The following is a 23,528-nucleotide window of genomic DNA, read 5'->3' on the forward strand; positions in this document are numbered from 1 at the left end:
ATTCTGATCCTTGACTTGAGTGAAAGAGGCACACATTAAAAATCACTGCGTCAAAATTTACCCAATTTGGATCAATATTACAATACTTTACCCAGAAAGCCACTCAAGACAAGAGGTTGTTCTGACTAAGTTTTAGTGTTATTTTTTATTTTACAGTTTGGTTATTAGCTTGTTATCATCCACTCTTTTTAAACTTATGTGTCACGGTTTGTTATTGACTGTTAATAACTTGTGTATCTTTTGAATGTCATGTTCACATCATTTTGTACAAGAAACAATTGATTTGTGACGGTTTTCAGCTAAAACTTGAGCTTGTTGTGTCTAACCTACTGGGTCAAAATAACATAGGACTATTGCTATTGGGTAAAGTTGACCCAGTGTTACATTGGTGTTATATTGATCCAAACTGGGTAAAAATTTTGTGCAATGCCACCATTTAAAAATACTCCATATATGCTACATAAAAACCCTGCATTCAAAATTTTACTTAAGTAAAAAATGCAGTAGTAGGCTACTATCAGCAAAATGCACTACTGTATAAACGTGAAAGTACTTACTGTGCAGACAAAATGTGCTCTGCCATTGTTACGTTAAATATATAACTATTAGGCCTATTCTTACAGCATTAACATGGAGCCTAACAGTAGGCTATTTTAATGTTGTAGCTAGATTTGGTAGGCCTATAGCTAATTTAAATATTTTATAGCCTATATTGTGGTCATAATTTTTAAAAATCTTCATCTGAAAAGTAGGCCAAATAACTAATGTGCAATGCCCCCACCTGAATTGTAGTTAAATGCAAAGTAACTTAAAATTCAAATACTCAAGTTAAGTCCTACAGCCTACCTCAGAATTAGCTTCTTTAGTTACTTTCCTTTGCTGAACAAAATAACCTTTTGTGCTATTTCCACTCATTATTATCTCCCATTATTAGACCAGAAATGTCAGGCAACTAGCTCCAAGGATGGACTATATGTAGGCCAATTGGTTCATTCTGGGTTTATTTTAGGAAGCCTACAGCTAATAAGTTAAGGGACAAAATACTATGCTTTGAGAAATTAAATGTATAGGATATGTGCTGCAAACTAATAATGCAGCCCCGATAAATTACTCTTGAATTGAATGAGTAATGAACAACGGTAGAAAGTAGGCCTACAGTTACTCAAGTACTGTAGGCTGCTTAGCCTAAGTACAATTTTGAGGTAGCCTACTTGTACTTTGAGTATTTCCTTTTTACGCTACTCTTCTATTCCACTATATTTCAGAGAGAAATACTGTAGCCTACACATTTATCTGACACCTGTAGTTACTTCATGTTTTCTCTGATCAGGTTGTAGAAATGCGATGTAATTCAAGAGATAAAACTATCTCACAGTATATAAGATCATTAAAATGTGCTCTACCTGTACAAGTTAATGCATTATGGGTAATAAAAATCCAATTACATAATATATTAACACTCTGAAAGGGGCCATTCTGCTGCCTTAATGGGTACTTTTACATTTTACACTTTAAGCACATTTTGCTGCTAATACTTCCATACGTTTACTCAGTAGGTGATTTGTTCATTTTTAACAGGGGGGATGGCCCAATGGGAGGGTTAGGGACTGCAGGATTATCATATAGGCCTAGCCTAATTCTTGATATTATAATTGTGATTATAATTTCAATTTAATAAAACTGCTATTAGGCTAAATACATATTTTGTGCAGGCCTATTCTTTAACTGGATGTGGACATTGAGTATTTTAATGCTTAAGCATATTATTCAAAACACACTGCAGTTTTGACAGTATAAATTTTACCTTGAATTATGTAGCTGTAGCAGCTGAGTGTGATGCCATCAGTGCAGGTTAATTTCTTCAGTTACATTACATGCTCCACTCCCAGGTTACAACAAACATCTATAGTAAAAACTATATCTGTAGTCTCCCCTAAAACATCTTATTAAGAGGTGGCTTGGACTGGGGGTGTATATTCAGCAGCACAGATGCTACTGAATGATCATAGAAATATTATAGAAATATTATAGGAATACTACAGGCAGCAGTGTGTTTCTATGATCCTCTCGCTCTTCCGTGACAACCCATTGCTACTTGTCACTTTGATCATGAAGATGACACTACTCTATAAAGTATATAGGCTACAATACAGTGTAGAATTTATAGTATATAGTTTAGGAAATATTATAGATCCAACACAAAACTGACAGAACGGGACTGAGAGAAAAAGGCGCAATTATAAATCCGTCTGCTACTTCAGCACCACGGACAGCGCCATGGATTTATCAATACACAGCACAGTTAGGCTGCTGATATTTCAGAGCCATAGTCGGGGCCATAGATTCTAACTTGCACAAACCTCAGTCAGATAAAGGATCAATGAGTCAGGCAGACTAGACTAACATATTCAACTAAACAACCCCTCTGCCCCTGAAAACTCTCTCTGCTACCAGAGGATGTAGAAGGAGGGATGGCAGGTTAATAAGGGGGATGCATTTTGGTCATTTTGCTAACAAGGGGGATGGCATCACTCCTCAAATCACCTACTGCTTTTACTTAAAGCATGAAATATTTTACATCATTGTACTGCTGTTGTTTACTTGAGAATAGGATGTGAATACTTCCCCCTCTCCAGACACTGCAGGTTCAGAGTACCAGCAGCCTGCATGGGTCCTCTGGTCACATAAACCCAGGTGTAGCTCCCCGCCGCCGCATCTCATGCCTCAATTAGCACTGCTGCCCTCTGTATGGACTCGATTAGGCCGTGATTTATCCGAAAGAAATATAATTATACCTCCAAATAAAATAATCAGCATTGAAGAGCGATTTCCTTAACGAGATGGAGCGGGGTAGATGTCACGGAGTAGCAGCGCCTCATTAGGGCGGTAATGAGACTTTGGGGTGATCCTGATAATTATCGAAATCTGTAAAATAAGGATCAAGTCAAATGTAACCTTAATTTGTCTGGCAATTGAGTTCATTTATTAGTATGACTATTTAGGAAGGACTCTCTCAGCCTTAATACAAGGTGTCGTTATTTTAAGCCATTTGGATAATAGATCTAACTGCTGCAGGGACATCAGACAGGCCTGTTTTGTCATTCATGACCATAACCAACATTTGTCATTTGACTGACAGGGTTGTCCAAAGTGCTCTTGTCTTTATTGTAGGTATCAAGACACAATCCATTTCACTGCTGTTACAGAAATACAAGCAGGTGCATACACTGCAATTAAATCCATCAGGTAGTGTTAGTGCTGAAATGATCAGTCAGTGATCAAAAGAAAGTTAATCAGCAACAATTTGAATAATTGATTAATCGTGTATGTCATTTCCAGGCAAAAGAAAAAATATATATTAGTTTCAGCTTTTCAAATGAGAGGATTTGCTGCTTTTCTCTGTTTTGTGTGGTTGTAAAAATTGCCTATCTTTGGGATTTGGACTGCTGGTTGGACAAATTGACATTTTACAGACTAAATGATTGAATCAATTAATCAAAAAATTAAATCCATATGTTAATAGATAATGAAAATAATTGTTAATTGAAGCTGCAGTTAGTATTCTGGGATACATCATCCTTAAGCGTCAAAGCCAATAAAAGTCCAGCATGCTTAACCAACTCATGTATGGAAGATATAAAATGGCTAAATTAAAACAAATTAAATAATGTGAAATACAATATACATTGTTATATGTATTTACATTTTATAAATGCATTTACTGTGTCATAATGGAATGAAAACATATGTGAAAAGTGGCATTGTGCACAATTCCAGGTCTATATTTATGTTCTTGGGCTCTACTGGAATATCTTAGCATGATTTGAAATAAATTATGTATCTATATTTATCTCATACTGAGTCTTTATGCAGCCCCTCAGTTCAGCCTCTATCTGAAACAGGCTGTTTTAGCTCCTGTCTCTTTAAGGCCCTCCTCCCGATGAGCCCACTCTGTTCTGATTGGCCAGCGACTCCGGAGGTTAGGTAAAGTCTTTTCCTTTTCTCGTTCTTTACTCAAAATGGAAACTTCTGAAATACATCCGTACATATTAGTGCCCGAGTCTGATCTGAAATATGACCCGAACAACCTGTGGAACAACTTTAGCAACAAAGGCTACTGAGCAGACGGCCATTTATGGGCATGTGCGAACAATCTGCCGTCATCACGAGGAAAAGGTAGACATAACTTTGTTGTGAAATGAAGCGTTCAGAGCAGGTTGATGCCCTGGTTTTTGACTTGCAGGCAGCAAGGAAGGAACATTTTGGAACTTTTACAATGTTTATAACAGAAAACCACAAAACACATATGTCCCCTTTAAAAGGACAATTATTTCACTGCTGATCTTTAAAATCTTAGTGAATTGTTTTTCATTGTGACATGCTACATTCATTAAATTTAAATCACAACAAAGAAAAAGTTGGTCCTTCCCCCAAGCTGTTTGGATAGTTGATCGTTTGTTTCTTTAGCATGAACAGAAGAGAAAAAGTTCCCTTGCACCTCCTCGTGAAAACTAACTACAGCGTTTTGCATTTAATACTGCCTGCTCTATGCTGCTCTCTGCTGGACAACACTAAAATGCAATTTCACCTCTTCACTTTGTTTCCTGTGTTACAATATGATTTTAATTTGGCATGGGATATTTGTGTCACAGTGAAAAACAATTCATTCAGTTGTGAAACACAAAAAACATTGTTTTTCATTTAATTATGGCACAGTAAATGCAAAAAAAAAAAGGAAATCGCTGTAACAATGTGTATTCTATCTCACTTTATTTCTTTGTTTAATTTGCTTTAATTTAGGCATTTTAAATCTTCCATATCCAGATACATATAAAAGGAATGCAAAATTAATTAAGGAAAACTGTCACTTCATAAAACCCTCAGTGATTTACTGTTTTCAGCAGAGGCCACACACCATTAAAATTAATATTATTGTGGAAAAGACAACAGACAAACATGACTGTGTATTTAATCAAGTCTTTAAATCCAGATTGTGTATTAGTTTGATGAATAAAACGCTAAGACAAACTCTACCTCTCTATTGCAATAAAGTCAATGTTTATCATATTTCTTGTGGGATTTTACACACAGGAGAAGCATGGTGAAATGTGGTGGCACGTTAACTGTAAACAGTAGAAATAATTACATCAAGAACAGAGACTTTGAACGATTCAGTTTGCCTCCACGGTTCCAAACAAGGCCTGACGAAAGGAATGGACATTTAAGCAAGTGAGTCTCACAGTGAGAACAGAAACACATCAGAAATCATCCTTCAAGCTTCACTGAGTCCAATATGTTTCTGGCCTCTTTGTACTCCTCTGTTTCAGCCAAATCCTCTTCTGTTTCCTGAAAAGACACAAACACACACACACAGTTTTGTTATATTCATTGCCATTTTAGAAGTATACTGCCATCTTCCTACGTTAAAAAATAAGAAAACAGAAGAATAAATCCACAACTTTTTTTGGTGTAACTGTCTACATAAAAAAAATATATATGAGTAAACCTATTTGATTGTCATATTGTCACCATCAAACTTTTACCTGAGGTCATATTTCTGTCTGTATTCTATTACTGGGATCTAAATTTAGCAGTACAGGGTCGGACCAAGGGATAACGTGACTGTATGGTATCCGTGTCCTTTACTAATCAAGTGTGTGTGAGTTCCTGTGGTGGTCACCGCGGTGACAGCGCCGCTAATGAACTGTGATGAGCGCGTGCACGTGTGCATGTTTGTCTAAAAGGAAAAAAGAAGGGAGGATGAGTGATAGGGACGGGGACATGACGCTAATTCCAGGTTAGCTTCCTCTGCCTACCATCCAGCTCTCATGTGAGTGACTCACACCAGCAGCTGCCTGACTGTTGCTCTGCATTAATTGAGATGACCCTGAGACATGCATGCTTATGTTTGTTCTCACTATATCAACTTGAGGCCTGAAGGGATTAGCGCTCTTGATGCTACAAAACAATGGACATAACAAGCAATACATATGCACATTCAAATATGCAGTTCACCAAAATCACAAAAAAGGTTTTTCTCCATACAAGTTGTGGTTGTAACTTTCACTATCTGTGAATTACTGTCTCGATTAATTGTTTGGACCATAAAATATCAGAAATTAAAGAAGCTGACTTCTTCAAATGTCATGTTTTGTCTAACCAACACTCCAAAATCCAAAGATATTCATTTTACTACCATAGATGGCAAGAAAACCATATGAGAGGCTTGTAGACTAAAAGTCTACATCCAGGCTAGCAGCTCAGTGAGGCACAGTGATGCTTTGAGCTAAATGCTAACACCAGCATGCTAAAAATAATAGCATATACATGCAGATGCTTAGCAAGTATAATGTTTACCATCCAGTTTGGCATGCTAACATTTGCTAATTTGCAATAAACACAAAGTACAGTTAATGTCTGAACCAAATTTTACTGATGGCAATCCGTCCAACAGCTGTTGAGACATTTCACTCAAAACCATAATTGTGAACGTCATGGTGGTGGTAGAGATGATAATATGACCTCAGGGCATCATCAAAGTCATTAGGAATCATTGATTGAGAACCATAAATATGTCTGTAACAAGTTTCATGGAAATCCATCCAACAGTTGTTATATTTCAGTCCAAAGTGGTGGACCAACAGTATGTTTAGAGCAGCAACAATTAGTTGATATATTGATGAGCTGCCAACTACTGAATTAATCCCAATTTAGCCTTCCACATAGTAAACTGAATATTTTGGGTTGTGGACTGTTGGTTGGAGACAAAACGAGACATTTGAAGACTTCGCCTCGGGCTCTGGGAAACAGTCATTTTTCACCATTTTTTGACATTTTATGGACCAAACAGTTAATCGAATAATTGAGAAAATAAGCAACTGATTAACGACAATGAAAATAATCGTTAGATGCAGCCCTAAATGTTTGTTTCTGTTTTTGTTGCTTTACTGATTTTACTTTTATTCAATTTCTCACATTTCCAAAATTGAAGTACAAGCTGTCTGTATGCTTGTAACCGATGAAATGACTTGTAGCGATGCCTACTCTCTCTCTCCTATCAAATATACAAAAGCAACAAAGACTAAACGTACACCGTTTGATCACAAGGTGCAACCCATTTTACTCAAGTGCTGTTGTAATTTGAAAGTGAAACACATTGTGAAAATGTGTTTTTGTCACCATGTGTCTGTAATATCCCACAGACACAATTACACCTGCAATGTCATTTCTCAACAAGGCCATAAATTGGTATCAGCAACTAAATAAATGGATCAAGACTTTCATCAATGCAGTTTTTGTCCTGTTGTGAGATGAAAAAAAGATTTTTTTACACTTTGATTTAATGGCGTTACTTACTAGGAGCTGATGTAGATCTCCGTGTGCTATGGTCAGACGGCGGTGGCAGTCTGGGATCATCATTCTGGACTCCTGCAACACCTCCATCTGAAACCACACAGACCACTTTAGAGCCATCACCATCTTTTATTAATAAGACTTCCAAGTGTATTATTAATTTAAAGAGTCACACTGAAATATTCAGCGACTGTAGCCTTGTTCCTGACAATAACGTGCAGGGTACCCCACACATACTCTGCTGTGGTTAACATCTCCCAACAAGCCGGCGGTATGAAAAATGTTATTGAGTTATCGATCGGGCAGGGAGTTGGGCAGCGGGGGACCACCTCGATCTGACTGCACACCTGGATGAATGAAGAAACCCTGAGCCGAGGGCACAGTGATCAGGCGTAAAGAGGTATTACTACGCCTGGAGTGAAAGTGTGTTACAGCCTGGGGAACTTTCACAGCCGCGGATAATGTGGAATTCCCCCAGCTGGCACCCTAAAGAGCAGAGAAGAGTTGGCTAACGCTGTCAGACACACTCACTCATGACAGATGCTTCCTCACCTAGCCCTCTGTCGGCGCTGGAAAGTCAAAACATGGAGGCAGTTACACACATGTACATTACACGGCTCTGCACTCAGATGAACTCATACGCAGGCAGAGGCTGGCGGACCAGCTGACTCACTGAAAGACGGTAGACAACTAGTCGAGTTGGTTGCCTAGATGTCTAGATGTGACAAGGTGAGCTAGAACTAAGCAGACGAGTGCTGGAACAGAGAAAAGTCACGGTGCCCTCCCAGTGCAGTGGAATGATCCCATCAGCGCTGGATAAAGATGACACTTACAGCGTATTGATTCCATTAAAATAAAAACCTCTAATCCATCCTGCCTCAGACCTCTCATCTCCAACCATAATCCATCTGGCCTCCCAATCTCCCCATTTAACACCAGCCAAGCCTGCCGCTCAGCCTGAGCCACCGCTCTATGAATGAACAAACAAAACAAAACACACACAGAATTTTAATGTTACCAGTAAACATAATCAGATGTGGTGCCGGCTCTGCAGTTCCTCCCTGACAGAAACATGTACGAGTGAAATCCAAATTAATCGGGACCAGTACAGCTGAACCGTGCACACATATTTTTTTGGTATGGTCCATTTATCAACCTTTTTTTTTCTTCTTTAGGAGAAACTGAAGCATTTAATATCAAGGATGCTGAGTTTTAGTGTTGATGTTTTGTTTCGATGTCTAAAAGGTTTGCATAAAACTGATATCTTCAGAGGATCTTTACGGCTGCGAGTAAAAAAAAAAAAAAAAAAAACTGTTCCCAAATGCTGGCTTCAGAGAAACCCTGTGCTATGGACATTTGCATAGACACTGTCAGCTATCAATGATTAAATAAAAATATGACTAAGAGAGAGATCGACATTTGCATCAGTGCGTTGATGCAGTGGGGGTGAAGACGCAGAGGGCAAAACAACACAGGGTCGTCCAGTAAAAAAGTTGAACTGGGCTCAACTTTTACAACGCAATGTCATAAAGCAAGGTGCCAATCACATAAATGCAAATAGGGCTGTGCAATATGACGATATATATCGTGTGAGGAGTGAAAAAATGTCTATCGTTTCATATTATGCTCTATTGTTTATATCGTCTATTGTTTATTTTTACGGCAATATTTTTCTTCATTTGCAGTCTGTCCATCTTTTGTGCAGATTACATTGATAAATTACTCTTCTTGTCTTTTTCCTCGCGAAGCTTTTATTGCACTTACAGTAACATATTGAGTTTAGTTGTTGTCAACTCTCCACCGCTGTCTGTCTCTACTCTGCTGCACTGCACATACATGGAGGGCTCAGCCCCGCAGCGCTGCGAAAGAGCAGAGAAGCAGCGAGACGGCGACTATAAATGACAGCAAAATGCAGTAGAGACTGTCTTTATTTGTGTTATTTACCAAATTTATGTTCATTGTTTTAATTTCAGCTCAGTGTGTGAGAGTCTCTGCTGCAGCCGCAGTGTTGAGCGGAGGTGTGTGGGGGTGTTTGTGCTTTAGAACTTAACCGCTGTGAAACAATCAGAAAATAACGTTTCATTGATTTGATTCACCGGCTTTCTCACTACCAGCGCTCCCTCCCTTCATTCACTCTCAAGCTCACTTGACCACAGCTGCTCTCTCTCTCTTTTTCTTTTAAAATGAGTCGGAGAGCCAACGGAAAAGTCTAACTTAACTTTTAACAATATCAAACGAAGAGAAAAGTCCTCCCCTCGTCCTAGTAACATGTTTGTCCTCCCTCATGGCAGAGTTTACAGCTCTGATCCGTCTGATATCCGTCACACCTCTGAATGCTATGTAAAAGCACACACGGAGGCGGCTTTATGCAGGCGGGGGGAGATGAAGGGGACGGATCAACTATTTATTCATTGAATTAAAATGTGCTATATCGGGATAGGTATCATTATCGGGATATGAAATTTTGGTCATATCGCCCAGCCCTAAATGGAAGCGCACATTCCTACTTTGTAACATTAACGCAGTGTTTCTGCTGTTTACCTTGCGATTGTCATGGCAAAAGATAAAACAGTTGCAGCCGTGATAACTCTCCAGAGTTGTAAAATCTTGTCTGTTAGTATTACAAACCGCTGTGATCTAATGTGTCTTTAAATGCATTAATCTGTAGCTCCAACTGAACTTCCTGAATCATATTTTATTGTCTGAGCACAGTCTTAGCACTAAACACAAAGTACAGCTGAGGCTAACAGGAGTGTCACAAATGTACAAAATTTCGTGCCGTTTCATCCGTATGACGTTGAGATATTTCACGGAATAAGTAAAAACTTTGACCTGCTGGTGACGCTAGAGGAAAAGTCAGGAGATCACCAAAGTTAGTCGGCGTTATTCTCTGGTGAACACGAATGTCTGTCCCAAGATTCATAGCAATCCATTTAATAGTTGTTGAGATATTTCAGTTTGGACCAACTGACTGCTAGCAGCTAAAAATACTGCATGAAACTGGATTGTTACTCTCAGGAAACAGACTCTGATTGATGCCTTTTAAAAACATTATTCTTTATTTATCCTTTTCATTTGCAATAATAAGGGGCAACGTCCCCTAAGTCCCTGTGTAATGAACTGTTCCTCTGTGTTAATTGATGACCCCCATCCTAGTCCTCATGTTTCCAGTCTGCATTTCAGCTTCTCTTTTAAATTCAAAATATTAAAACAACAACAACAACAAAATAGAAATGTAGAAGTTTAAAAAGTCCCCGCCGACGGATAAGACTAGTGTTTAAAATGCTATCACGATGTGGAAACCAGTGACAACGCTCCACACAGATTTTCACTATACTCTCCGCACTGCTTTCTCCAGTGAACAGGCAAATGATGGAGGTCTGCGGGTACAGTGAGAGAGAATGGAGAGCAGGATATGGGCCAGTGATCTGTTAGGGACACTAAATTACCAGCATGTGTCAGTAATTATCAAACTCCTTCTAAAGTAACATGATATAATTACATCTGCATCAAGCACATTACAAAATCACTAATGATTCTCCTCTCAAAACCTAATTCTTCATTATCACTGTGGACTAACCTCATTACATGAATGAGGGGCTACTCAAATCATCAAGATAGAATTCACTTCCTAACTACGGGAGAGCAAAACCTCCATCACTCACTGGTTGAGATCAACAGAAAAAAAAATGGTAATAAATGGAGAAAGTTTTCAAATTAGGACTAGAGCTGGGTATCGTTTAATAAATTATGACACCAGTACCAATACCAGTCCCCTTAAAGTGATACCGACACCAAAAGAGTACGTCATTCGATACCCATCATCTGTATGTTGCGTAAAATGCTGCCACTCCTCCCCATCCAAACGATTTTTACACAAATACATTTTTAAAGTGTTCAAATTATTGAAATATTTATTAAATAACTGTACAAAACTGTACAATCACCACAGACTGTACGGGTTGTAGCTGCTGCGGTAATGAGCCAATCACACATCGCATTAAATCGAAGAACACTCGCAGTGATTGGCTGAGAGCAAAACCATACCAGTGTTTCCCCTTTAATTGCACAGGCCTGGTGGACCACCGGGCAAAAAAAATCTTTTTTTTAATGCCAAAAATAACGCCAAATATCAATTCATTCGTTCATTCAGAAATAAATAATCAAGTGCGTTTGGGAGTCTCTGTGCGACGTTGTTCTGAAACGTGAGTCAACCTCTGTTTCGTTGCCTGGGAAACTCTTGATGTGATGCGAGTGCCACTGCTATCAGAGTCCCTTTAAATTACTGCAGAGCGAGAGCAAGCGTGTATGGGATGCAGGTTAGCTAACGTGAGCGTGGCACCGCCTGAAACTAGAAAAAAGCTCTAACGCTGGTGAAAGACAAACAAATATATCAACGTTTTTCTCCAAAAACTCTAGAGTCAAGCAAAAATATGGATAGGGAAGAAAGGAGAGGGGCAGCTTATTTTTATTTAATAAAAGTCAGTTTCTCCTTGTGAACACTTTGTTTTAAGTCTTGAATATACTGAGCAAATTGCAGACGGCCTACTGCACCACCTGACCGCATGAATAAGCCATCCCGCGTGCCTCGTCCCTTTAGGGTGTTTTTTGGTACGTACCACCAGGCCTGAAAAACATTCTAGGGGAAACACTGCATACAAATAGTCATTTTTTCTAAATCTGGGTACAAAAAGGATTGAATGCAGGTATTGTTTAACTGGAGAAGTTTCAATACTACTTGGTGCTGGGTGATTTCGGTCGATATCTCAAAAAAAAGGTATCGAGTACCGATACTCAGCCCTAATTAAGATGCATAATTGTTGTACAGTTGATCAAAGCAGCGACCACAGGATCAACATACCTGTTTCTTGATAACATAATCATCTTCTGCCTCTGCTTTCAGGCGCTCAATCTTCTCCTCCTGCTGCTTTGCCTCAGTTATGTACGCAGTCTCCTCTTTCGCCAGCCTGCAGACGACAAGAACGGGAAGAGAGGAAAAGACAGTTCATAGTTAAAAAAAAAGGCAGTGACACGGTGTTGTTCCATCACACATGAAACATACATGCACAGCCTCCCAGACAGATAATACAGGCAGAACCGTGAAAAAAGGCGGGCTGTGATGGTCACCTTTTAAAAAGACAAGGCCATCCATCCTCATTCTCTCCTACGTTTCTCTGACTGAGGGGACACAGTGAGATCATCTCCCGAAGGATGGCAAGACACACACCTCAATAACAACCACCCAACGTTCCTCCTGACGGCCGCACAAAGATCAGCCTTAAATCATACTATGATATGAAATTCAGCTTATCATGTGCAGTATATTTTAAGGCTGCAAGTAAAAATTATTTTGCTGCCTAAAAACATCTTGTTCTGTCTCCACCAACAGTTCACAACCCAGAGATATTCTGTTTACTGTCACAGAGGACTAATTTTGACATTTTTTCTTTAAAAAAAAAAGACTCCAACCTATTAATCAATTGTCAAAATAGTTGGCAATTAATGTTCTGTTGATCACTGCAGTTCTAGTATATTTTGATCTAAAGCAACTTAGGATGGGATGTACTAGCATATCTGAAAATGTCCCCAAATATCTGTGATAAATTATTATTACTATGCTTATTTGACATGAAATTAATATTTAAAAAACAGCAGTTTAATGGCTGTTCACACAATGATCACATGATACAAAGTCTTTGTAAAGGTCTGTGCAATCAAAAGCCTCTATGCTGTCTTCTAAATGTACACTACTGAGGCGATTTGATCATTTCAGCTGAACTAACATGAACATGTGGCCACAGACTGTAAGTACAAGACGATAACTATTAAATATTACGCAGCACAGGCAACTATGAACTTTGATTCCCTTTAATTCAGCCATGTGAAAATATTCAGTGCATTTAGATCCATAGCTGCCTTTTTTATGCAGTTAAATCTCTTTTTTTTTCTCCTCTAAAACATTCAAGGTAAGAAGACTAAGATGATAATTTCCACATCGATACCGACATTAATTAGCTTGATTCAATGAGTTTGATCAAGCTCATTAAACATACATTTGGACATTGATCTTTCTTGACCATCTCCTCTATGAAACAAACTAAATGCAGATAATGTTCCAACTTTAATAAGACTGCAGCGAACAATTATTTTCATTATCGTGTAATCTGATAATTAGTTTCTTGATTGATCATTTGGCCTATAAAATGTCAGATAATAGTGAAAAATGCCTGTTAGTCCAAGGTGGCGTCTTCAAATATCTTGTTTTATCCGACCAACAGTTCAAAACCACAAGTTATTTTGTTTACTATGATTAAAAAAAACAGAGAAAAGCAAAAACACCCTGGCATATGAGAAGCTGGGAAAAAATTTGGCATATTTTGCTTTTAAAAAATGACTAAAACTATTAATCTATAATCAAAAATAGTTGCAGATAGATTTCCTGCAGCTCTAAACTTTAACGTAAATCTTGTCCTCCTTGACAGTTTCTCAACTTTTGAAGTGTTGAGTAAACACGTCGCAGCCAAACAAATTCAAAACCTTTTCCTGTCCGGCATCAAGCCTCCCAGCTCGCACCTTATCACCACGCTTATCTGACTCCTTTATCCACCTCCAACACACACACACACACACTACTAGTCCTTTTTAGAGATTAATTGATCATCAATTTAGTCCCTAATTTGGACCAAGTCAGGTGGTAAATGGGCCTCTTTTCCTTGATTGTTAGTGAAAATGGGCTTGAGTACATTGATAAATTTTGATTATTTATCAATTACGGGCCAAATGGAACTAAATCTATTAAACAGATTCCGACCCTGATTGGCATAATGGAGTTTGAAAATATCGCTATTGATAATGATTCCCAACTAATAGTCTTTTTCCGGCTGTGCCTGCTTGTCGGAGTGACAACACAAATTTCATTTTTCATAAAATCAGCTGCGTGTGCGTAAGTGAGTGATCCTTCATTAATCAGCCACATTACTGGAGACCCTTCCCTCCGTGTTGCACTGCTCCTTGCTTAGCCAAGGAAGCCGACAGCACTCTGTCATATTTTACATCAATTACCACTCATTCTAATACGGTTCCATCAAGAAGCTTTTAAACAGGCACCATATGCAATAGCAGCTCCTGCCTTTCACTCTGATGCTTGATGCACGGTGAGTGATGTCACCTGTTTAGAGTAAAAAGAAGGTGGCAAAGAGAAGGAAGGGGGGCGGGCAGTGGGGGGGGGGGGATTGGAGGAAAGAAAGCTTGAATAATTTGAATAAAACTGAAGGACAGTCTAATAACAAAATGTCCATTCCTCCCCTTCCAGTCCTGATGTTAATTTCTTATTTCTCCCAGACTTGGAGCGCTGTGAATGAGGGGTGGGGTCGTGGCTGGTTTTAAATAGACCTGCCACCTCAGGCTTAATGGAAAAGGCAGCTCTCTGGAAAATAGAAAAAAAAGGGAATTAGAGCCAGCCGACACACACATTCGGCCGCCTCCTCTAGCACTGTATTTTTGAGCCACGATGTAGTCTGTGCTGGGACCGGAATGACAAAGGCAAATTACTGTTGTCATTTTATTAAGGGCATCCGCCTTGCTAGAGCAGAAAGGCACTGACTGGAATGTGCAAAAGCCACTGGAAATAGACCCTGGCTAAAAGAGCAGGCAGGTTTCCTCTAAACTCCAATATAGAAAAAGAGAGGAGGGAGTGAGCGAGGAAAGAGGAGAAAGAAAAGCAGGAGAAAGAGACTGAATGGGAGGGACACAAGATTATGAAGAGACAAAGCAATGACAGTCCGTACATTTAACCCTAACTACTTTATTAAGACTCCATGTCAAGGTAGTACTATGAGTCTGCTGTAATAACTCCTTACTTATGTTCAAACAGTATATTCAACCTCAAAAATATCAGCTACATTGGTTAGGGACAGTGCGGGTTGATGAAGTACACCGTTGCACTGTTGTTTTTCCTACACTGTGTGACATTATTCTCTGAGGGAAATCCAGCCCCCATCATTACCACCTCAGGGATCCTCTTAGTAATCTGACCCTCATCAAAACACAATCGATAGCACATTACAGAAACACCATTGACAGGAGGGAATTAGAGGTCCGTCTGATCGACGAGAGATCATCACGCAGACTACTATACCGAGCCCATTATCTCAACACACCTCATAATATCTGAGATATTTTCTATTGCGGCACGGTGAATTTAGCCGTTGCACAAATTCAGATGTAACCTCCGAATGGATGCCAACGGTATAAATAGGCCGGCTTAAACTGGATGATGAGCTTGAAAGGTCCTACATCAAAATGCCTGTTTTGTCCCATTTCACATACACGTAATGTACAAACTAAACCGTTATAAATGAGCAGTGTTTCCCCACACACAGAATTTATTTGGGTACGTATTTGGGTTTTCTACTTATCAGTCTTTTGTAGTGTGGGAGAATTTTCCTGGTAGCGTGGCAAATTCAACAGCTACATCCATCATCAGTAATAAATTAATCATTAAGTCTATGAAATGTTAGAAAATAGTGAAAAAAGTTGTATTTACAATTTGTCAGAGGCCACATATCAATGAATCCATTGATTATTTTTTCAATTATTCCATTAATAGTTTGGTCTATAAAAATAAAAATTCTTGTTAGAGCCAAAGGTGACATCTTCAAATGTCTTGTTTTGTTTGATAAACAGCCCAAAATCCAAAGATATTCAGTTTACTGTGATATATGACACAGAAATGTTTCAAGTTCCCACATCTGAGAAGCTGCAACCAGCAAATATTTGGCTTTTTTTTCTCTAAAAAAATAACTTAAACAAAGATTTAGTTATAAAAATAGTTGCTGATAAATTTTCTGTCAACGGACATACCGACTAATTGTTACAGCTCTATTTCAATTTGCTTGGTTTTGTCTGACTAACAGTCCAAAACCTTAAGATTCATTCAATTTACTGTCATATATGACAGAGAAAAAACATCAAATTATCACATTTGAGAAGCTGGAAATAGAAAATGTTGGGCATTTCTGCTTGGAAAAATAAAAATATTTTTATTTTTGGACTCAACTGGAGTAGCTTTGCATGATTCACAGTTCAAAAACATACTTATTTATCTTTACTGGCCCTTCATGCAGCCCCTTAAGACCCCCCTCTCGAGGAGTCCACTTTGTTCTGATTGGCCAGCTTTCTGGAAGTCTGCGGAGGGGCAGCCGTATCCGAGTTGTGTTAAGTTACCGCTGATGCGAACCCAACATTTCCTGCTTTACTACCTCATAGTAAAAGCTATTAAATGGCTAAATATCGGGAGACTTTTATTGTGAAGAATTTGCAGGAAATTAAACATGTTCATCACCAAATTAGCAGAACTTTGTTAGCAGTCAATACAACAACATATGGACATATATGTAGCTCTTTGTTGAGCAGATCAGTTAGAAATAATGCATGGAGGAATAGTACAAGCAGAAACAGCCACAGTAATGATGATGTTTGATGAAGAGCTGCAGACGACCAGCACACCTCCAACAAGTAAGCAACTTATTTTACTTTGCCCTGCTGTGTAATGGAAAAACACTCACAGCGTGCCAGCTCGACTCACGTCATGGCTCAGCGTGACTAACCCCAAAACAATGGAAAAATGCCACAATGTTAGCAGAGCAGAGCAGTGAACTCGGCACTGGGCATCGAGCAGATGACCATAAAAAGAAATCCGTCACAAATCGACGTCAGCTCAGGCTGAAAGTAGAAAAAAACGTTGGAAACCGAGAGTTCATAGTAGTCTGAAGCCAGTGCTTTTTGCTCATAGGGATTACTTCTACATACTTTACCTCATTATTTGACACGTTGGTCACATTTAATATGAACATCCCACATGGTAACATTATATACAGTAGCCTATATATGTATGACAATTAAGAGCATAATATGTCCCCTTTAAATTATAAAAAATAGGTGCCAATCAATTTTCTGTTGATTGATTTATCAATTAATCTTTGCAGCTCTCGTCAGCTTGTGAAAATTATACAAACATATGACAAGCAAAGTGAACAGAGAACTTAAACTAGTGAATGTACTGTATGTAAGGCTTCTCTACAGATCACAACATGCCAATTTATAATTTTGCAAGTAAACTCAAGTTTTCAGCTTTAAAATGTGTTTTCCATGTCTGTCTAAATTTAACACAGCATGTTTTAGTTCCAATAGGTAAAAAGCCAAGTTAGAAGAAAACTCGAGCACAAGCATAACAGGGACAGAGTGTTCCTAAAGCACAAGAGTAAGTATGAGAGATGGAGCAGACCTTATCAAATGTTAACATGCTCTTACTGCAAACTCCACATTTCCTGTCATTGCTTTTTACAGTAAAAGCCTTCTAACACAAGGAATTATGTATTGCTTTTATTGATAAGAAGCCAAATCTTAAGTGAAGCTACCTGCCTAATACAAGCAGTCTAGTATAGGCAATTTATGATTTAACTAAAAGGTTAGAATTTGGTCTTTTCTCTACATTTGGATACTTTTATCATCTATTGTCATAGGATTTATTTAATTAATCCATGTCCATCACATCTGCTGCTACACAAATAATAATAAGATGTAATACTGTTGTGTTTTCTAGCTTTCAGTCAAACAGAATCTGAAGAAAACTGCCTGTACAAGATTGAAGATAATGAATAAAGCAAAACTAACAAAACTAAGGACTCTCTCCTACTACCACACACTGACACTATCAAATTTAAAGACTGAGTGCCAGTAAGTCAAAACAAGACAGTTCAGTGATGAGCAGTGGTCGTCTTTGATTATAGTAATTATACAAATGTCATAATAATCTTACAATATTTTTTTGATACAGCACCTTAAAAGGAGACCTAATCAAGAAATGTATAAAAAGGTAAAAATATGAGTAACAACCTTTCCCGTAAAAGATAATAATAAAACGTCTTTATACGATAGATATAAAGACGATATAATAGTTAATTTCTGTGGTCAGAGAAACTGGAGGTTAATATATACTGAACATTAAACCTTACAGACAAAGCTATTACACTCAATACTAGACAATCCAAACATTACAGGTGTCAAAAACAGAATAATGAAGTCCAATAAAACGGTCCTGTCATCAATCTCATCTTTGTGATACTTGACACTTTGTGAGAAAGATGTTTTGAAGCCATAGGTTAAAGTTTTGTTGCATCGAATTGACGTAAACTATTAATTGTTTCTAATATTTTTGATTCTCCATATGTAAGAGGTGAAGTTCTAGGACATTTAAGTTAGATAGTATTTATTACATTAAATCTCATCATACAGGTGTTTACATTTCTCTGGTCACTCAGTGAAAAGCTTTAGTAATGGTCCAAATTCCCTCACATCACTGTAGTCCTTTAATATTCCTCTGCCACATTTATAAACATGATCACTTCCTACTTCATTTAAACATAATGAAACAAACGATACGACTGCCGAACTTTTCTGTCAACAGGAAAGTATGAGAAGGGTGAAAAATGTGGAGAGTGGCAATAAACAACAGACGTCACCTGAAACTGAGACATTAGAGGTGTCTTAGTGTTTCTAAGATAGGTTTGGTATAGAGAGGAGGACTTCAAATAAACAGTAGTAGACCTGGAATAAAAAGGATCCAAATTAGAGATTCATCAGTTAGTCGATTAATCCATTAGTCGCCAACTATTAAATCAATCGCAGACTATTTTGATAAATCGATTAATCGTTTGGAGTCGATTCCAGCTTCTCAAATGTGAATATTTTCTGACTTCTTCAGTCTTCAAACTGATTATCTTTGTGTTGTGGACATCTGAGGATGTCATCTTGGGTTTTGGAGAAACAGTGATCAACATTTTTCACCATTTGCTGATATTTTAAGGACCAAATGACTAATTGATTAATTGAGAAAATAATCAACATATGAATCGATGGTGCAAATAATTGTTAGATGCAGCCCTAAATATATACAGCTGGATTTCATATCATAGCAAAATTTATAGGGCATTTTAAGGCTAATTTCCACTTGGAAACCAGTACTTGGTGCGGCCCTGCAGCTGTAAGGAGATTAATCGATAACAAAAATAATAATGAGCTGGAATTTGAAATGGATTTCAACATCACATTCAAATTTACATTTGTATATAAAGAGGGGTGCAGAGAAGTCAAAGTAAATGTTTTTGAGAAAAAAAGACAGCATTTTACATCTCATAGGATAATTATGATAATGTCATTCAAGTGACAAAACTAATAGTATCCTATATTACTGGCCTGTGATGGACTGCCACACTGCAGCACAGTGGTAGGCAAACAGCACCCGTGGGCCAAATCCAGCCCTCCAAAACAAAATATTTGGCCACTTAACAAAAGTTTTCCCCTTTAAACATTACATCAGATTTTCTACATGATTTATCATAACAATGTAAACACCAGTCTCATGTAAATTACATTACATATGAACTCATAACATCTGATAAACTAAAGATGAATTAAAAACAGACACGTAACATAATTTGGCCTCTGTGGCCAAAAAAGATTTGTGTCAATAACAGTATTTAGCTTCAACCATAAATGAAGCAGGCCACTGTTTACTGTGTGTGGATAAGATATCAATTACATTTGTAGCCTTGAAGTGTAACACAATATGTTTATGTTTGAGTCTTTTTTTTTTTTTTTACCAAATGAGTATCAACATGCTGCTGTCACTCTGTTGAGGAATTATGATGATATCTGCCTTCAGATACAATCCTAAAGAACTGTTTTATGAACCAATTATAATTGTTTTTATTTATTCAAAGAAATAAACAAACAAACATGTTGACAACGTCGGCCTCCCAAATAAACAGTGCTGAAAATCCCTGGCCCATAGTGAAACCTAACTGCTGACCCCTGCTCTACTACATGATGAGGGCTTTTCCATTGTTGTATCATGACTTTGCAGGTTTTTCCAACATCACCACAAACGTCCCCCTATGGATTCAGACTAGCTGGGGAAAGTGTTGTTATGTAGAGATTAAAAAAGACAAAACACCGCCTAGAAAGAGCTGTGTCAAAGGTAGCATTATAATGTTAGATTATCTAGGTTAACGTTAACTTAGGTAAGACATTGTCACTGTAAGCGTCTCTGTAGCTAGTTGTGAATTATTTAATATTACACTACAGCTAACTATATTAGCTCAAAAATAAAACGTTAAGAAGCTTGGCTGCGAATGACCTCTTCCATCAGCATACATGACAGTTTTACTTACAGAGCCACAAGCTTTATTTGCGTTGCAAAACAGACTTTTTCTTAGCAATGTGTTGCTGGCTAGCAAGCAGTCATTGGCTAATAGCAATGTTAGCTATCGCTGCAAGTTACATTACAAACATTAATACAGTACACCGCTATCGTTCCTTGTACAATTAGCTTGCATTATCACAAGAAGTGTTAGCTAGGTAACGTTACCATCAAACAACAATGAAGAGAATAAAAGGAAACTGCTTAGCCATCCATTCACTCCCTATAGGCCCGCTCAAGCCGGACTAAAGTAAAAACCTCCGGCGTAAACAGACTTCCGTACCCGGCTTTATTTAATGCTGCGCCAGCCTGTCCGCACGGCTAAGCTAATTAGCTTGTTAGCCTTAGCTGCGCGCTAGCTAACGTTAGCATCTTGTTTGACGCGTTAAGAAATATTAAACTGAAACAAAAACAAGCCTTACCTCTTAACGATGCCGGTTTTAATCTTAATTTGCCGTATTCTTGGGTCTGCCATGGCTGTAGATGGTGTTATTACCACTGTTGTAGCGTCCTGGAGCTAAACGCAGCTAACTGTGTGAACGATGTGCAGGTGGAAGTCAGTGAAGAGTAGCTGCTCGCAGATAAATCGATACTGCTGAGCGGATGATTGTCGAGTGCTTGGATCAGAAAGACTGATTCAGCAAGAAAAACACTGATGACTGAGTTCTGGTCCTTAAAGCTACACTTGTTTTTAATTTTTTTTTAACATCATTATTTTCATTTGATACCTCTTTTGTACCTTTATACCCGTTTTGTGCTTTTTTATTGTTTTATTGCTCTTTTTTATTTATAGAATTTCTCTTCATGTCTTCTTTTTAATACCTGTGTCTTTGATTTTATTTTCTCCTTTAAGCACTTTGAGCTGCATTTTATGTATGAAAGGTGCTATTATTATTATTATCAGTAGTAGTATTAGTAGTAGTAGTATTTAGTCAGTGGTGGAAGAAGTATTCAGACCCTGTACTTTAAGTAAAGTACAAGTAAATTATGTTTAAGTACAGTGCTTGAGTAAATGTACTTAGTTATTTACCACTGCGTTTAATCACAAGTGCCTTGTAACTTCATTTATAGAGAAAAAATAAAGTATAAAGATATAAATAAGTCACATGTTATCACAGAGCAGCAGATTTGGCAATCAGAGGAGGACAAAACACATGGAGAATTAGTGTTATGACCATTGGACAACAATTTTTGACACGCAAGTTGAGCCACACTCCCACAACTTCATGTTTTCCTTTAATATTTGTTTTATAATCAACTGTCTACTTGTATAATAAAACAATAATGTGATTGCCCAACCTCTCGGTGCCCTGAAAACTTAAATGGGAGACTAAAACAATTAGCCCAATTAAGATGTTAACATAGTGTTAACTACAGACAACACTGGCAGTTTATTCTCTCCATAGCAGACTGTCTTAACAAAATATGAAACAATTAGCATTAATTAGTGCTATCTCTGTATATTTTTGTAACTTTAGGTTAATAGATTCATTATATTAATTTGATAGCAGTCTCCCAGATTTATAAAAGTGATACTTGCCCGCTAAATTTGCATGAAATGAGAAGATATACTGTAATTGCATACCCTCATGTAGTGAAAGGTGAAATGGAAGAGTATAAATTAAGAATTTAATATAAAATCTACAGACAGCAGTGGTAAGCTCCTTTTCCTCCGCAGGTAAACTTGAAACTATGACCTCTGTGCTGTCTTTGGTAATTTAGGAGCCCTTTGATAAATCTGATATAGATGTGGTCCCATTGGTACACAAATAGTAGTCACAAAATGCATGTTGTGTATTACAGATTTGACAATTTGTGTCACAGCAATTGCGGTGTGCAATAGTTTTAATTCAAACAAGAAAGTACAGGCGGGTTAAAAGTGATGGAAAAGTGTTGAGATTGAGAAAACTTACATTTAAATTTACACACCATTCATTTCGGGGAATAACATTTATAAAAGTAATTTTTATATATTAGGTTTTTCTCAACACTTCTAGATTGATATCTCTTTACTGGAAATCTTTGTGTCTTTAGAACTTTTGCACAATTATGCTGCTATGCATCTCCCACTAAAGCTGTCTGTCACTTAATCAATATTGATACATCTGACCAATGTATCCCACATATGGTAAAGTCCTCTTCCAACACCCTGAATCAACAGGAATAGATCACATTATGGAGGCAAGATGCTGTATGGACTTGAAGATACCAAAATACAGTTGCGGTGGTGAAACATTTGTCAAACATAGACAAGAACAAAACTTCTTACATTACATTGTAAAAAAAAAAAAGAACTTTGTCTTCGATACCAAAATCTACAAATAACATTACTCACAAAAGGTTCCCTTCCTGAAACACAGCTCAAGTTTCCTATAATCATTCATCCAGAAAAAATCATCAGAAATTAAAGACATTTTACTAAATAGTGGAGCCCTTAAATCATCATATGAGCAGTAAAACATTAAATGTAGTATTGAGTTAACTATTTAAATACATGTTATCAGCTATAATCATGAAAATCACATACTGTAGGAAATCATGAAAAAAAAACATTGCAACTCTGGCTTTTTACTGTATTTTTATCTGAATTGTTACCAAGCCAAAAAAACTAAACAATCTTTGTTTTTTATTGCAGCTCAAAGCATCAGAACCGCATGCCATGGCGCTGACCAGGGTTAGGGGTTAGGATTAGGGTTAGGGTTAAGGTTAGAGTCCTGCACCTGCCTGCGACTGCCAGCGGCGGGGGAGCTGTCCAGGGTACTCGCACCTTTATTAACAGTTGGCAGGATCATTTAGCCAATGACTGACCACTGATTTCACTTGTTTGTGACGTTATACAGTATCTGCAGAGCGCTGACTTCTCATAATTGCTGAGTTTTGAGCTCAGTCGGACCTCAGCATATAACTATATTTA

General features: G+C 37.8%; 1 protein-coding gene across 1 annotated transcript; it reads right to left on the reverse strand.

Moving 5' to 3' along the window:
- Positions 1-4,753: 4,753 nt before the first annotated feature.
- Positions 4,754-21,209, reverse strand: tbca (tubulin cofactor a). Its single transcript, XM_067573887.1, has 4 exons — positions 21,037-21,209; positions 12,215-12,320; positions 7,357-7,443; positions 4,754-5,346 (listed from the first exon to the last, which is right to left on the reverse strand). Exons 1-4 carry the CDS (start codon positions 21,087-21,089, stop codon positions 5,266-5,268), a joined length of 327 nt encoding a protein of 108 aa, XP_067429988.1. The 5' UTR covers positions 21,090-21,209; the 3' UTR covers positions 4,754-5,265.
- Positions 21,210-23,528: the final 2,319 nt, after the last annotated feature.

This window comes from Thunnus thynnus, chromosome 19, assembly GCF_963924715.1.
Source record: "Thunnus thynnus chromosome 19, fThuThy2.1, whole genome shotgun sequence".
NCBI classification, from domain to species: domain Eukaryota; kingdom Metazoa; phylum Chordata; class Actinopteri; order Scombriformes; family Scombridae; genus Thunnus; species Thunnus thynnus.